Genomic DNA, 16,911 nt, shown 5'->3' on the forward strand with positions numbered 1-16,911 from the left:
GACCTCTATCCAAAATTGATTTTAAACTACACGTGTACAGTGAATAGGACCACTCACAAGCGTCATTCTCTTATAATGGCAGGAACTATGGACTGGTCATAGATTTCAAGCCCAAGAGCCCTGGCCTTACAGGCCCCCTTGCATTTGATAGGAATCATTTAAATTTTACCATTTACTAATTTATTTTATTGTTAATCATCCAATTGATGACTATGGTGGAATTGCTTGATTAGTGTCCCACAATTTGGATGATCTTTTCAGCCGTACTTTTAGGAGGATGACATTACATAGTAAACCGTTGTGTCCGTTATGGAATTGAAAACCCCAGGATACAGGTGGATCCTGTCCGGTGAAGCACCCTATTCGCACAAGGAATATTTACTTTTTCACTCTAGTTGATCTTGGTATTAGGTGCACATATGGTGCAATTTTACTGACTCCATAACAGGTGCCTCTAGACGTGGATTGTGTACTGAGGCGCTCTCTACCCTTTGCTTGGTGTGAAGACTCTCTGGATCCACTTTGATGTATGTGTTTTATCAGTGAAACTAAAATTGAAGAATATCAAGAGCTCAAGTGGACTATGCCATAGGATACAATGGGAATTTCTGCCCAAAAATTTTTGAGGGTATGATATTTTTGGATCTAGTTAATATTTGTATTTTTCCTTTTGCATGACCTTACTAATAGTTTAAATAGTTTAGATGACAAACAAACATTATTGTAGGCTTTAGGAAGGTTTTAACTGTAGATGTCATTGTGCCCTCGCTATTTTTTGTATCATGGTTTACTTGAGCTTTGGATATGCTTCATGTTTGGCCTCATGCCCTAAAATGAGTAAGAAAAAAATGAATAGTTAGGATGGATACTGGGCAGGGTTCTAGTCCTTACCTGAGGAGTTTCAACATGAGGTCTAGGGTTCAAAACCCATAGGTGGGAATTGATAACTGACTGGTGATAACCTTTTGGATGAAGATAAAACACAAATATCAGCTTGATTGAAAACTTTTGTGATTTTAAGAAGTTTTCAATGGTAAGCATTTATGCTTACAAATAAGACACGCATAGCCCTCACTTAAGTAATATATGTGGTCAAAACAGTGTGCTTGACAAACTTATAAATATTCATTGAGATAGGAATTCAATCACATTCAGATATGTTTGACAAAACCGTCTCATACAATCCTACCAAAATGGGGTGCCTCTCCAAAGACCTAGTGATTATGAAGATTTAAGAAGTAGATTCCTTTCAAAACGAAAAGAAATTGGAAAACACAATAAATGATCCGACTCCGGCGAGGCTGATCATGTAATATCCAGGGATCTCTGCAACCAAGCTGAAAAGGAGATATGAATATGGTTTCATACCATAACTTTCAAAGAACGTAATTATCAAGGATTTTAGATCTACTAGGAAACCTAATGAGGGTTGCTACCTTCTAAACCATATCTACGTTAAACACAATTAATCTACACAACGCAACATTGTTTATCTTAGTTATAGTTTTTAATTCATTTACTTTTGTCCAACCATATCCAGAGTTTATGATGGCTTAGATCGCTACTGTCTAACGTCATTATTATAGTACACTTAGGAGTAGTATAAATATCCATAACTTATCATTATCGGATCTTGATCGACTGATTCCTTACTTTGAAGATCACACCCTGGTCACATCCTATCAATCATCCACCTCATTTGATAGTCTATAAAGACAATTGTAAGTATTTATCTCATATTTATTCCTTTGCTTATTTTATTATTAATTGATTGTACTAAGCTTCAATTATAAATCAATAAAATTGACATTTCATCCTTTAATTTTAATAATTCACATCCATTATTGCATCATTAAGAAACGCTAGCCCATAATCGTTCAAAAAAAAAAAAAAAAAAAAAAATATCCCTTAAGGTAACGCAAAAAGTTCTCATTCGGAAGGATTAAACCCCCACCCTAATTAAATCTCTTGGCTAAATTGCTTGATCGACGTAACTTTGATAGTTGGATAGTTAGATAATTACATCAACCTTCATAAGTCTAATTATATGTACTAATTTGGCAAATGGAATAAAAAATAGTTCAATCGGACTCAAGTTGATTACGAGTCCGGCAATGATGCTTCCATTAGACTAAATACAAGCATTCAATAACAAGTGTGACCTCCCGATTTGATCAAATAGTGACCAATGTGATCCCCTTGAACTTTGGATTTGTCTAATTTCTTGGTTCATGTCCTAAAATGAGCCGCAAAAATGGATGGACCGCGTGGATAAAACATGGAGCTTTGACACCAGCGAGCTACCTTGTGTTGGTATCACAAGCCAAACCGCGGAGAACTTGATCTGCCTGAAAATCAATCTGGTCTACTCATCCACTCGTCAGATGGGCCACCAATCTACAACCGTACCTCGATGCAATAATACTAATCATACTGTTTTCTCCAACCGTTGGCTATCGCCATACAAGGCGTGACCCATTTGATGAGCGGGCAACCTTCACATTCTGAGCTTGTGCATGCTCACGCAGGACCCACACGAGAAATGGACCAGATCTCTCACACGTGTCGTACCTCCGCACGTGCGCGAATCACCTCTTCGTTTCGTCTCTCCTCTTGTTAACCGTCGTAGCTCTTGATTGAGAGAGAGAGAGAGAGAGAGAGAGATGCCTCAGCCGAGGAAAGAACCATGCAAGAAGGAAGCCTGCGACATTCAAGCTTGCCTCACCAAGAACAACTTCAACCCCCAAAGGTAAAAATTAAAGGGATTGATATCTACACCCACCCTTTTTTATTTTTGCACACCCCCTTTTCCATTTCTGCACTATTTCAATTCCCCAACTGAGAATTTGGGGTGTATCCAAATCAACCAGGTTGCTTGTAATTTCTTTCTCTGATTATTCTAGTTAGAAACCCCAGAATTCATGCCATTTGAGATGGCTTAGTAATTATATGATCCTCCTCCCCTGGATATACATGATATCAAGGGGGGCCCATGTTTCAATAATCCAGATTCCAGGCCATTGGTCTCTTGGGCCTCACCCCAGCTGAACCATGTCCCCACGAAATCTCCCTTTTTGGAAGAATCCTAGATACTAATTCAGCGCCTTTTCTCAGTTGTATGTGGAGTGATGCTTCATTTCTCCTTTAACCTGTAGGAAAATGGGGGTGGAGGTGGGTTTATTTGCCAGCGGCTGCAGCGATGGATATGGATCGGGATTTGGAGCCAAAATGGTTGGGTGGTCTGCAATTTTCCTTTCAACCACTGGGGTAGGAATGTGATCTTCACTCCTCAGATCCAATGGTTTAGATGGTCACTAGGTGGAGATTGTTAGAATCAGAGAGATAGTAGAGAGCCTTGCAAAGTCTGATTGCACGAAAGCTGGGAGAATTGTTATTTTACTAAACAACTGTTGTGGCTAATAAATAGCCTTACAATAAGATAAAAAATAACCACCCACGACTTTACAGGTCCTATAATCGTGGTGCATAACTACATTAAACAGAAAGCAATCTTGTTCCTCAAGTTTAGGGAGGACTTATTCAACTTAACAGAAATAAACCTAAAACAAGAGACTCTGACCCTAACGGCTAGGAAGCTCCAATAGTTTCATCATCCTCCCTTAAACTGAATGCTATTGTCATTCAGTTTATACCTGGATATTCACATACACCCAGTAAGCCTCGCATCCTCAGAAAAACATCAAGCTTTAACGGCTTTGTTAGAACATCTGCAACTTGTTGTTGTGTAGAACAATGAATTAGCTCCAAAATTCCATCCCTGACAAGATCTCGAAGAAAATGGAATCTTACATCTATATGCTTACTCCGACCATGCATCACAGGGTTCTTTGAGAGTTTAATCGCTGAGATATTATCACAAAACACTACCGTTGGACTGCTTTGCTCTTGATTTAGAACTTTCAGAATTCTTCGTAACCACACGACCTGGCATGCACTTGATGTAGCAGCTATGAACTCAGCTTCGGTGGTGGAGAGAGTAACCACTGGTTGTTTCTTTGAAGACCAAGAGACAGCTCCCGAGCTCATTACAAAAACATAGCCTGAGGTACTTTTCCTATCATCCTGATCACCAGCATAGTCACTGTCAGTGTACCCTACGAGTTCTTCACTTCCTCCCTTCTTGTAGAACATCCCAAAACTAACCGTGCCTTTTATATACCTCAAAGCTCTTTTTGCTGCCAGTAAGTGAGACTCAGTAGGACGCTCCATGTACCTACTGATCAAACTAACAATAAACATCAAATCGGGGCGTGTGGCAGTCAAATACATAAGACTTCCCACCATTTGCTTGTAGACAGTACTATCAACTTCCACTCCCCCTTCATCTTTCGTGAGCTTGAAGCCAGGAACCACTGGATTATGTACCGGGTTACACTGACCCATATTGAACCTTTCCAGGACCTCTTGAGCATACTTCCGTTGAGTGATGAAGATACCATCTGCCTTTTGTAATACTTCAATGCCAAGGAAATATCTCATTCTTCCAAGATCAGTCATGTCGAACTCAATCTTCATGGACTTCTTAAATTGTTCGAACATCACTTCATCATTGCCAGTAAAAATAAGGTCATCAACGTAAAGGCACACAATTAAAATTTTACCTCCAGCTGCAGTTTTAATGAATAAAGTATGCTCATAAGGGCATTTGGTGAAGCCTTCTTTGATGAAATATGCCTCAATGCGACTATACCAGGCTCGGGGAGCCTGTTTGAGTCCATACAATGCTTTTTTGAGTCGATAAACCTTAGATTCATGCCCCTTCTGTTCATATCCTGGAGGCTGCTCAACGAAGACTTCCTCAGTAATTTCCCCATGCAGAAAAGCCGACTTGACATCAAGTTGGTAGATCACCCAAGCTTTCTGTGCAGCGAGGGATATAACAATTCGTATAGTGTCCAAGCGAGCCACTGGTGCGAATACTTCAGCGTAATCAATTCCATGTTGCTGACAGTACCCCTTGGCAACTAGCCGAGCCTTATACTTGTCCACTTCTCCATTTTCGTTGTATTTTGTCTTAAAGATCCACTTTACTCCTATGGTTTTTCCTCCCGATGGCAGCACTGTTAATTCCCATGTGTCGTTCTTCTCAATAGCTTGTATTTCTTGATCCATGGCTTTCCTCCATTTCTCGGACTTCACAGCTTCTGCGAATGTAATGGGATCCCCGTCAGTGAACAAGGCTAAATGTGCCTGGTTAACATTTTCTTCATCTGAGAGGCCTTGTCCAGTTTCATAGTCCCGCATCCACACTGGTGGTCTCCGAGCTCGTATTTCACAAGGTGAGTTTTCTTCATTTGAAACGTTACCTCCATCAGACTCGGGTTCAGTTTCTCCAGATTCTTCATTGGTTTCAGACTCTTCTCCATCTCCCTCGTCTTCCACTTCTGCTTCTTCTTCAGTCTCCCATTCGAGCTCAGCCAATATGGCCTGTTTGTGACCATCATCCCAGTTCCATTGCCGATCTTCTTCAAATACCACATCTCGGCTAACAATTATTTTAATTGAAAGTGGATCAAATAATCTATAAGCCTTGGATTCCTCACTTACCCCCAATAATATGCATTTGAAACTCTTGGCATCAAGCTTTACCCTCTTGTTGTCAGGTACATGGACGTGAGAAATGCATCCAAAAACTCGAAAATAGTCCACTGATGGCTTGTGCCCACTCCACGCTTCTTCAGGTGTTTTGTTCTTCACGGCAAGAGTTGGACATCGATTTAAAACATGCACTGTCCAATTCACTGCTTCAGGCCAAAAGGACTTAGGAATTTGCTTTGCTGTCAACATGCTTCGCACCATATTCATAATGGTGCGGTTCTTCCTTTCCGCGACACCGTTCTGTTGGGGTGTATAGGCAGCCGTTAATTGTCTATGGATTCCATGCTCATTGCAGAAGTTGGTGAATTCCTGTGATGTAAATTCTCCCCCACGATCTGTTCTAAGGCTCCGTATGTATGTTCCAGTTTCCTTCTCAACTCTGGCTTTGTAAGATTTGAATGTGGAAAAAGCTTCTGACTTCTCCACCAAGAAGTATACCCAAGTCTTTCTGCTGAAGTCATCGATGAAGGTGATAAGATACCGTTTTTTACCATTTGAAATAGGGTTGATTGGTCCACATATGTCAGCATGCACCAACTGAAGAATGTTGGAGGCTCTCCACATGCTTTCTTTAGGAAATGGATCACGGTGCTGTCTTCCCACCAGGCAGTTTTCACACACCTTTTGAGAGGCTTTAAACTGAGGTAACCCTGCCACCATGTTCTTTTGTTGGAGCACTTTGAGCCCATTCCAGCTGAGATGTCCATATCGGCAGTGCCAAAGGTCTGCTTGATCTGTGATCAGTGAGGAGAAGCATTGCTGTTCCTTTGGTGCGCAACGAGCAGGCACAGCAAACATCCTGTTGTGTGTCATCACTGTTTCCATGATTAAACCTTTCTCACTGTGAAAGATTCTGCATTTTCCATGTTGGATAAGTACTGCCAGCCCCTTTTCCTGCAACTGACCGATGCTCAACAGGTTGTTTTTCAGGTCTGGTACGTAGAAGACTTCTGTGATTACATGCACAAACCCATTTACCTCCATTCGAATCTTACCCTTGCCTTGTACACTAATACTCGAGTCATTGCCAAGCTTCACCGATTCTCGAAAGCTGCTATCAAGATCAAAAAACATGTTTTTTCTCCCACACATATGGTTACTGCACCCAGAGTCAAGGAACCAAATGTGCTCCGTCGCAGTCTCGTTGGAATTTACAAGAGCCATCAACAGCATCTCCTCCTTTGTTTCAGCATAGTTTGCTTTTTGTTCCTTGTCTCGCTTAGGACATTCCCATTGAAAGTGCCCTAGTTCATGACAATTGTAGCAGTCTATGATAGATTTGTCGAACCCAAACCTACCCCTTCCTCTTCCTCGTCCTCGGTAAGTGCCTCTGCCTGCACCTCTTCCTCCTTGCTGGAAACCATGAGTGATCTGAAGTGCTTGTTCATCGTTCACATGTCGGCTGATTCGTTGTTCATGCACCAAGAGGCTGCTCTGAAGCTCGTCTATGGACATTTTGTCCAGGTCATTGGATTCCTCAATGGAGCAAACAACGTAATCATATTTTGAAGTCATAGACCTCAATATCTTTTCAACGATTACCACATCATCCATTCGCTCCCCATGCGTTCGCATCTTGTTAGCTATGGTGAGAGTTCTGCCAAAATAATCATTGACCGACTCTGCAACATTCATATGCAACACTTCGAACTCCTTGCGAAGAGCTTGCAATTGAGCTCGCTTGACACGTGCATTTCCTTGATACTTTTGCTTTAAAGAATCCCATATATCTTTCGCCGTATCTTTCTTTAAAATGGTCTCCAGTATCGAACGATCAATGGCTTGGAACAAATAGTTCTTGGCCTTGAGATCTTTCAGCTTCTGATCTTCATAGGTCTTCCTCTGTGTCTCACTAAGATCTGATCCTCCTGCTGCAGCAGTGATCCCCGTCTCTATCAAGTTCCAATACTCTTTGGAACGCAGAAAATTCTCCATCAGCATACTCCAATGGTCATAGTGACCATCAAACCTTGGAATGGCAGGTTGCACGAAGCTATTCTCGGATGCCATGTCTCTGGTTCTTCACTCTAATACCTGAGTCACAAGTTTTGATCAGACCTCGTGAGGAGGCTCTGATACCAAATGTTAGAATCAGAGAGATAGTAGAGAGCCTTGCAAAGTCTGATTGCACGAAAGCTGGGAGAATTGTTATTTTACTAAACAACTGTTGTGGCTAATAAATAGCCTTACAATAAGATAAAAAATAACCACCCACGACTTTACAGGTCCTATAATCGTGGTGCATAACTACATTAAACAGAAAGCAATCTTGTTCCTCAAGTTTAGGGAGGACTTATTCAACTTAACAGAAATAAACCTAAAACAAGAGACTCTGACCCTAACGGCTAGGAAGCTCCAATAGTTTCATCAGATTGCTCTCAATCAACAGGTGTGGTTGGATGGTAATGTGGGGTTGCCTTTCTCTCTTTACTTGGGTTTTTAGACATAGCATCAAAGCCCATATCAGAGTAGCATCACACTGCATTTATACTCAATAGCTTAAGAGAAGTACTTCTCAAAGTTTAGATAGACGATCTCTTAAAATTCATCATCACACCAGCCTAAATGCATCATAGGTCGCGCTCCGCAGTTGTCTCGCACTGACTGTTATGACAACTTGTGCTGACTTACTGTTTTCTCCAACTTGCACTGAAGTCTTTGAAATGCCTTAGGACAAAGTAGATATGCTGCTAGATTTTTTTTTGAAACTATACACAACATGTAAGTAAAGGCCATTGAGTTCCTTGAAGAGTGAAGAGATGTCTACGCCTGATCAATGATCCAGACACTTTGAAGACAAAGGATAGTGATTAGGATTCTGCACAATATTTGTGTATTGCTACTCTGTACCATGTAAGATATTAGTTTTCCTTGATTTTTATCATTTAATTAAGGGTTTTTCCCCAGGGATTGTAATCAATGGCTTGTGCCTGTCACGGCCTAGAATCTATTTTGTTTCCCATAACTAACAAAAACCTCTTGACAAGCCATTTTTTGGTGTTCTCATTGACATTAAAATTCAAATTATATCAGAAGTTGGACAATTGTATGAACACTCACCGAAGCCCTATCCAAGATAAAGCATCAAGTTTTTAGAAAGCAGTGTTCAAGTTGGGAGAGGATTTCTCCAAGGTGATTGTTTATAGCATCGATGATATGTGATTTTGGGAGGATGTATGGTGCAAGAATAGTGCCATTTACTAAGCATCTACCAACTTTATTGTTTGTTGCCAACAAAGTGGTTTTAGTTTCTTAGTGCTAAAACATTCTCAGAGATTAGGTGGTGCGGTCCCCATTCATATTTAATGGGATTTGTGTAGCTAACCCAACTGGATGGGGCTTAGCATTGAGAATATATGTATTTTTGAGTGTTTTTGTGTGTGTGCGTGCGTGCGTATGCGTGTTTTGTATACTTTGTTGGAGCACTATATGTGCCTATATATTGATAATATGAGGGTTGTGTTAATAAGTCAACACAACCATTGTCCTAGCCGTCTCTCTCTCTCTCTCTCTCTCTCTCTCTTCTACTCTTTTTTTAGTGGTTTCTTCTCAAATCTTCTTCCACTTGGTATTAGAGCAAGGATTTCTCTCGTTGTTTTGTTCATAGCCATCGCATCTTACTAACATCAGCTACAATATGGGGCGTCAGCATTTGTACCATCCGTACAGACATGTAGTCAATAGAGAGTATGGTTTGATATATCTTTATTTTAGAAGGTTTATGGTGATTTTCGTGGATTTTTTTTTGAGCAAGTTTAAGGTGATTTTCAAACCCCACAAGCTAGTTTTAAACAACACCACCACCCCCCCCTGGGTACTTTTTGAATATGGCCAATTTTGAGTTTTTATGAAATTTCTTCCAATAAGATGGATTTTTATGAGGAAGTCAAGTATAGGGTTGGTCATTTTGACTATTATTGACCATCCCTGGGTGTTTTTTGCATAATGATTAGATCTTCCTTGGTTTTGGGGGGAGATTTGTGGTGCGAGTCAACTGTTTTTGCCCTTTTTCATGTGAAAGTTGGTTTCGAGGAGGCCTGATGTCTAACATCTCTTTGGGTATGTTTTTGAATTTGCTCATTGAGTTTTGGGTTTATTATGTGGGAGTTTCTGATTTTTGAATTGTGTGGACCTTTAACTATACGCTGAAAGTTGGGTGTATTTGTCATCCTGGTGTGTTGGGTTAATTGTTGTGTTTTATATATATATATATATATATATATATATATTCTCAACATTCGGCTCTCCAATTCTCACACTTTATTGATTACAACCATCAAGTTGAATGGGAATAATTACTTACAGTGGGCCCAATCTGTCAAGCTCTTTTGGGGAGGAAAGGAGTGACTTATATCTCGGATGATCCTCTAGATTCTACAGATCAAGGATTTAAAATTTGGACTAAGGAAAATTACTAGGTCATGGCTTGTCTTCTAAACAATATGGAGAGTACCATTAACAATTCCGTTATGTTTTTAATGTTGGATAAGAAATATCAGATACTATTCGAGACATGTATTCTAAAGATTGCAACATATCCAAAGTATACAAGTTGATTTTGAACATGTAAGTTTCAACAAGAATCTAGCAGTTTGAAGGAGTATTTCACTATCTTATGTGTTATGTAGGATGAGCTGGATATATATCATCCGCCCCCATCTCATTGTATCTAAGATCACGAACTCATCCGACAACAACATGAAGAGACTTGGATCATGTAGTCTCTCTGGACTAAATCCAGAATATTAGAGTGTTTGTCATTAGATCATATGTTATGGAGCCCTTCTCCTCTTTGCCAATTGTCTATGCTCTTGTTCAGAGAGTTATTGTCCCATCTTTTGTTGCTCCGGTTGCTACTAATAAATTTGCATTTATGAATGGCGATCATCTTTCTTCTGGTTCCAGTTCTTGGGCTTTGGAATGTTACAAGTACCAATCGTGCACCTGGCTATGATAGTCGAACTAGGGGTCAAGCTCTTGACAGAGGTGGTCATGGTAACTGGGTTTTTAGTGGACATGGTCCTCGGACTCACACTCATTGCCGTGGCACTAATCATACGGTTGATCGATGCTGGGAAATCGTTGGGCGCCCTTCGTGGGCTGCTTATATGGTCGGTGTCATATCATATGATTATGAGAAGACTCGTCAAGTACCTTTATCATTGCCCCATTGGATGTCTGCTTCAAGTGATTCTATTACCATCTCTCGAGAAGCGTATGATGCATTGATGCACCGCCATTCTCATGACTTGATCTCTTCTTCTAGTGATAGCTTAGCCCAGTCAGGTACTGCACTCCATGTGTCCTCCTCATCCCCCCTCCTGGGTCGTCGACTTTGGTGCCACACCTCATATGACTAATAAGATTCATCTCTTTCAATCTTATGAACCTATTAATCAGTCTAATTTTGTTATAGTTGTCGATGGTAATCAATCTTATATCTCTAAGACCGGATCCATCACCATTTCTCCTACCATGTAGTTATCTTTTGTTTTTCATGCTCCTTCTTTTCCATTGAATTTATTGTCGGTTACTTCCCTTACTAAATCATTACACTGTTCCATACATTCTTTCCTTCTTATTGTGTATTTCAGGATCTCCAGACGAAGCAGACAATTGGTAGGGGCGATGAATGTGGCAGGATTTACTACCTTGATGATACCTCTACTAATCCTATGAATGCTTTGTCATTAGATAGGGAGTCTGTGTCAGATGGCATTGTTGTTTAGGACATCTATTTTTATCAAGACTGAAACTTCATTTTCCTTCTATTATTGCCATTATACGATTATGTTGTGATACTTGTGAATATTCTAAACATCATAGAACTGTGTTTCCTCCTAGTTCAACCAAGAGGAAGTCTAGACCTTTTCAGTTGATTTACTTTGATGTTTGGGGCCCTGTACTTGTTGATTCCGTCTTGGGTTATAAATGCTTCTTGTCGTTCATTGATGATCATTCGCGCATGACAATGATTTATCTTATGAAATTCAAACATGAAGTTTCGATATGTTTAAGGTCCTTTACAATGAAATTGCTACTCAATTCCAATGCTCCATTAAAGTTCTTTACTTTGACAATGGGGGTGAATATGTGTTGAAAGCCTTCTGGACTTTTTCGTAGGATCATGGTATTCGATCTCAGACTTCTTATACACGGACTCCTCAACAAATTAGTGTTGATGAAAGGAAAAATTGTCACCTTCTCAAAGTTACACGTGCCTCCTTGGTGTGAATGTTCCGAAACACTTTTGGGATGATGCTTTACTTACTATTGTTTTCTTATTAATTGCATCCCATTTGGAATTCTACTGTTGTTTTCTTATTAATCGCATCCCATTTGGAATTCTATAAAATAAATATTCCTTTGAAATTTTACATCCTTATGCATTCTCGTTTCGTTGCCTTAAAAAAATAAAATGATAAAGCCTTCCCCTTTTCTCTTAGATTATTTATTTATTTATTTATTTTTTGTTATGCTTTTTTGGTTCATTAACTTGATGGTAATAATGGCAAGTTGAAGTTATCGGTCTGAAAATTGTGTTTAATGTTACAATTCTCTGACTCGCAAGGAGTATGTGTCAACGGATGTCACTTTCTTTGAGGATGTTCCTTACTTCTCACATGAAGGGTGTTACACTACATAATCATCTCACCAATCATGGGGAGACTTTGTTAATCAACCTATGCCTCTTCCAATTCCCTTACTTGATGAAGATTCCCATCCTCAGATTGATGTAAAGGCAGGAAACAGCCATGAGGCACCTTAGGAAAGGCTGAAGCTTCCCCCATGATTAACTAATGCCGCACAAAAGACCAACACATCATCTGCAAGTTGAAGGTGAGAGATGCACATTCCTAGATTGTGCACTAGAGAACTCATGAGACGTGCCTCTGTCCTCAGAAAGAGCTGGCTAAAACCTTCCCCCATGTTTGTAGAAAGGAGCAGTGGGAGAGTATAACCTTGCTATATGTATACATTTCGTTATCTTAACCTCACATTCTTCAACATGTAGCAAATTTCACTTACTCTTGTTGCGTCGTTAGTGGATAAACTGTTAAAAACGTAAAAGTTGAGTAAACCAACCTTGCTAAGTCACTTATTTGTACAGTTGAGAGAGTACTCTCCACCATGTCAATGTGCGGGGAATGGGGTTCAGGATGCTTCCATGGTCCACTAGGTGAGTTGTCTTGCCTATTTTTGGACCAGGGAATCATCAAGGTGGGGCCCCATGATGGGGCAGCTTGGATATTGCACATTATCATGTGTTGGTTAGTTCACTATCTAGTGTAGAGTGTACTTGCAAGGTGCATATTGTACTGAAATGAGTTGAACTGCTAAAAAGAAAAATGCTGTCATTGGCCCAATAATGCGTTTTCTGTTTGCTATTGTTGTAGGTGCCTGAAAGTCGTTGAACTGCTGCAATCATGTTGTGAGAAATGCAAGTATAATTCCACGCATTGTGCCTCTCTCTCTGGGCTCCTGAAAACAAATAACAAGTAAGAAAATCCAACACTGGTTTTGGTATTCTTGTATATAATTTGTTGTGAATGTGAATACAAAGTCTGTGTAAATAGTGGTTGTAGATCGGCTAACGGCTATTATGATGAAGACTATTTATCCTTTGGGCTCCTCTATGAATGGGTCATGCCTCAAAAACCTTCCCCATCAGAAGGTCCAAGTGATTCAACTGGTGATATATATATTTTTATTTTATTTTTTTAAAGATTTTATTTTTTATTTTTTTAAGAACATGGTTCATTGGCTACACAATCCATCTTCAGGCCACTAAATGGATGACAATTAACGTCATACAACAATGAAGATTTTGGCTGCATGGGCCATTATGAGGGAGCCCACTAGATGAATCGCCCGGATTACAAAATCATGGCGTCCACTTGGAAAGTTTCTGCGCCAAGGAAAAAACCACCAACTCATTCTGCCAAGTTCACGTAGCACCTAATTTTGTTGCCTCCATAGCCGGAGACGATTTTATATATAGATGGTTGTTGGTAGGGTGCTAGAGTGAAAGAAATGCATATGACTGATGCTTTCATCTGATTTTTGTAGGCAAGGCAAAACCAAGGACAACAAAACTACCAATGCCAACGAGCAGACTCGCTTAAATTCAAAAGCACATGGCATTATCAATGCATAAGTTGTAAATAATACATTCTTTTTTAACAAATGTAGCTTAAAAAAGCTGAATATCTCAAAAGAAAGAAAGAAAAGAAAAGAAAAGGTAAAGCATTTTTATGCATGAGCTTTGACTGCCAATCTCTTCAGAGGGATTTTTTTAGAGTAGAAAAAGCTTATCTGTATCATCTGTCCTATTTAAATGGGAGGAATTATATGACGCATGACCTGAAGCTTTGCGTATCACACGCTGCTTTCTGATTCTAGCAAGTATTGTCAATGCTTTGGTAATCCAGACCATTGTTCTGCTGCATCATCCACTGTGGATGGACCATGCTTCAAAATCTTGCAGGGTGGGAGAAACCACCCACCATTCTTTGGACTTTCAGTTGAATGTGGACCGCCACTGTATTTTTCATCTTAACTGTTTATTTCTTGCTATATGACCAAAAGGTTATAGTTGAATGTGGACCGCCGCTGTATTTTTCATCTTAACTGTTTATTTCTTGCTATATGACCAAAAGGTTATAGTTGTCCTGTTGAGGATATTTGGGCGTGGGCCCATTTGTTGGAATTGAAAACCTATGTATGCTATGCAAAGCCATGGATCACGTCCCATAATTTCTTCCACTAGTGATTTTCTGCCTCTCATTTGTAAGGTTGAGTTATTGTCTTATTGGGAAACTTGTTGATTCCGAATGCCTTATACCTCATCTTTTATGCTTTCTTTTCACTTCTTGCACTGGCCTAAAAATTGCCTAGGTGCACCTAGTCTTTTGACAGGCCCATTTATCTGATGGACTGGGATCATGGTCCAAAAGTCATTTGGATGAGAATTTTCAGTATCTGGCGATCGAATTTTCAAAGTTATGGGATGTCCCTCATGTTCTTAGGCCACCACTCGGATAGCTAAAGTTGCTTGATTCTTGTTGTCTTTCGGCTGTTTCAACAATGCTTGGGTCATCAGATAGGATGGGAATGTTGTAAGGAGCTCATGCAGCAAAATGCTTTGTGGGGTTGTTGTGAATTTAGGCTGTCAATGGGTACCGGGACCTGACCTGATTTAAATGGGTCTGGGTCCCATTTTTGGACCTGCTAGCGAGCTGGGTCGGGTTCGGGTGTCACCTTCTTGGGCCAGGTTTAAAATCGGGTGTTGCAGGTTCTGGATTGGGTCCATCAAACCGGACACTGTCACTATTGGGTCAGGTTGGGGCAAGTCAGGTCCGAGGCAGGTCCAGTTAGTTTTTCTGAAGTAATAGATATGTATTGATTATTCTAGCAATGAAGTGAGGTTTTCTAAGCCACGCTCATGTAAGAGAGCTTGTTTACTCACCCATGCATGTGTCAAAGTTGCACATGTGCGATCTAATCCATCCATTGGGTGGGCTTGACCATGTAAATATCTTATTTGTCCCAAACCCAATTCGTAGCCTATATATATATATAAAACAAACAAACAATGGGTAGCCTAACTGAGCAGAGCTGGGCGTGTCTTAAAGAATGAGACCTAGACCCCAAAGGACCTGGGCCCAGCAAGACCGGAACCTGGTTATTTCTGGTATGGGTGCTAGAGGACCTGACCCATTGACAGCCATAGCTGGGATTGGTCTGTGACATCCACTGTCCATTTGTGCCTTTTTCATGTTAGGACTTGGAACCCAAAACATGGGCCAATGGGTCCGTGAGGAAAAGAGGCAATGAGGGTCCTCACCATCCAAAACCATCCTGTGGGCCCCATCCTGATGTTTTATATGCCATCCTTCCAAGACAGAGGAAAATTCAAATATCAGATGGGCCCAAAAGGGGAGTCACCATCTTCACTTTCCATTGTGGTGTGGCACACCTGAGTTTTGGATCAGGCCCGACAGTGCTTTTTGTTGCTAGGGCTACCTACAACAAAGAAATTCGTGTGAAATGTGCCAAAGGGTCCAGGCAGTAAGATCTGGCAAAAGATGCAATGCAAATTGCAAAGGAAAAGATCCCACTCCATTTTAATTACAGAGCATGAATGGTCATCATTTAACAGGAGGTAAGTTACAGACGCTAAATTCATATAAAATAGAAAGGTCGAACTTGTGGAATTGTATGCATTAGATTTAAAAGTATCCATCAGGTGGGCCATAACTCAAAAGTCACGCTAATTGGGCAATCGTAACCATTTAATCAATATCTTACCAATAAACATTGAACATGAACAAGATAAATGTAACGTCCCGAATTTTCACTGTTTTGGATTTCCAAAAACTCTTGAATTTTTATATTTATATATATATAATTAACTTATATTATCACTTACTAACCATTAACACTCAATGTTGATTTATACACGAGTGGTACCAGTAAAGAACCGTATAAATTTAATTAATCAACTATAGGAAGCCAACGAATCCAGCCAATTACTTAAACACCAAGTTTAGCCACATGATTTGCTCACACAAAGCCTAAATCTAGCTGACCTATCGTTAATTAGTCAAGACAATTACAACTAAATAAAGACCTACTAAAATCTGAGATAACTAGTGGTTAGATCTTAATTAACAAACCAAACTGACCCCGTATCCTTTTAGCCTAAGAATCGACGGTTTATGGTGATTATAATCGAATCGTTATTTTCGCTAGTTACGAATAGGCCACACTATGAACTTACCTAATCCAAACCCTTATGATTGTGTACTACTCAATTCATTCCAGAAATGCCCTAATTATCCAAACAAGCTCTAGACCACTTGTTAGTGGGCCACTAAACTAGAGGCTATAGAAATATGTTCGTCTTAGTGCGCTGGACGTCCATCGCGGGACATCGAGTTGAGATCGCGTCTCAAATCGTTCAACTTGGACTCGTAAGTCGAGTGCTTGGGTTGTGTGAATACCTTATATGAAAATATGAAATTTAAGTGAAATAAGTCTATTTGTTCTTTCACAACGAGGTACCGACTAAAGATATTTTTCCAAATATATCTGTATAGCCACGGCCCCGGTCGACTATCGGTGACCGTTGAACAGACTTCTAATCATATATATTGATCGGCGCATCCAAATGACGGGCCGATCATATCTATACATAGATCATCATTGGGGCTAACTATCCTACGGTGTATATCGATATGTACACCCCATAGTGGGCCCTATAGGTTAAAAAAACCATCTCATTGGGCT

General features: G+C 40.1%; 1 protein-coding gene across 4 annotated transcripts; it reads left to right on the forward strand.

Moving 5' to 3' along the window:
- The first annotated feature begins 2,411 nt into the window (after nt 1–2,411).
- Nucleotides 2,412–13,859, forward strand: LOC131237431 (uncharacterized). 4 transcript variants are annotated; one of them, XM_058235177.1, is made up of 5 exons: nt 2,412–2,749; nt 3,156–3,322; nt 7,989–8,021; nt 13,017–13,118; nt 13,690–13,859. In XM_058235177.1, exons 1-5 carry the CDS (start codon nt 2,687–2,689, stop codon nt 13,775–13,777), a joined length of 453 nt encoding a protein of 150 aa, XP_058091160.1. In that variant the 5' UTR covers nt 2,412–2,686; the 3' UTR covers nt 13,778–13,859. The 4 variants fall into 4 exon arrangements, with proteins under 4 accessions (XP_058091160.1, XP_058091163.1, XP_058091164.1 ...); XM_058235180.1 differs by lacking the exon at nt 7,989–8,021 and having other exon boundaries at nt 2,452–2,749; nt 3,156–3,267; XM_058235179.1 differs by lacking the exons at nt 3,156–3,322; nt 7,989–8,021 and having other exon boundaries at nt 2,475–2,749.
- The last annotated feature ends 3,052 nt before the right edge of the window (nt 13,860–16,911 follow it).

Source organism: Magnolia sinica, chromosome 2 (assembly GCF_029962835.1).
Source record: "Magnolia sinica isolate HGM2019 chromosome 2, MsV1, whole genome shotgun sequence".
In the NCBI taxonomy this organism is placed as follows: domain Eukaryota; kingdom Viridiplantae; phylum Streptophyta; class Magnoliopsida; order Magnoliales; family Magnoliaceae; genus Magnolia; species Magnolia sinica.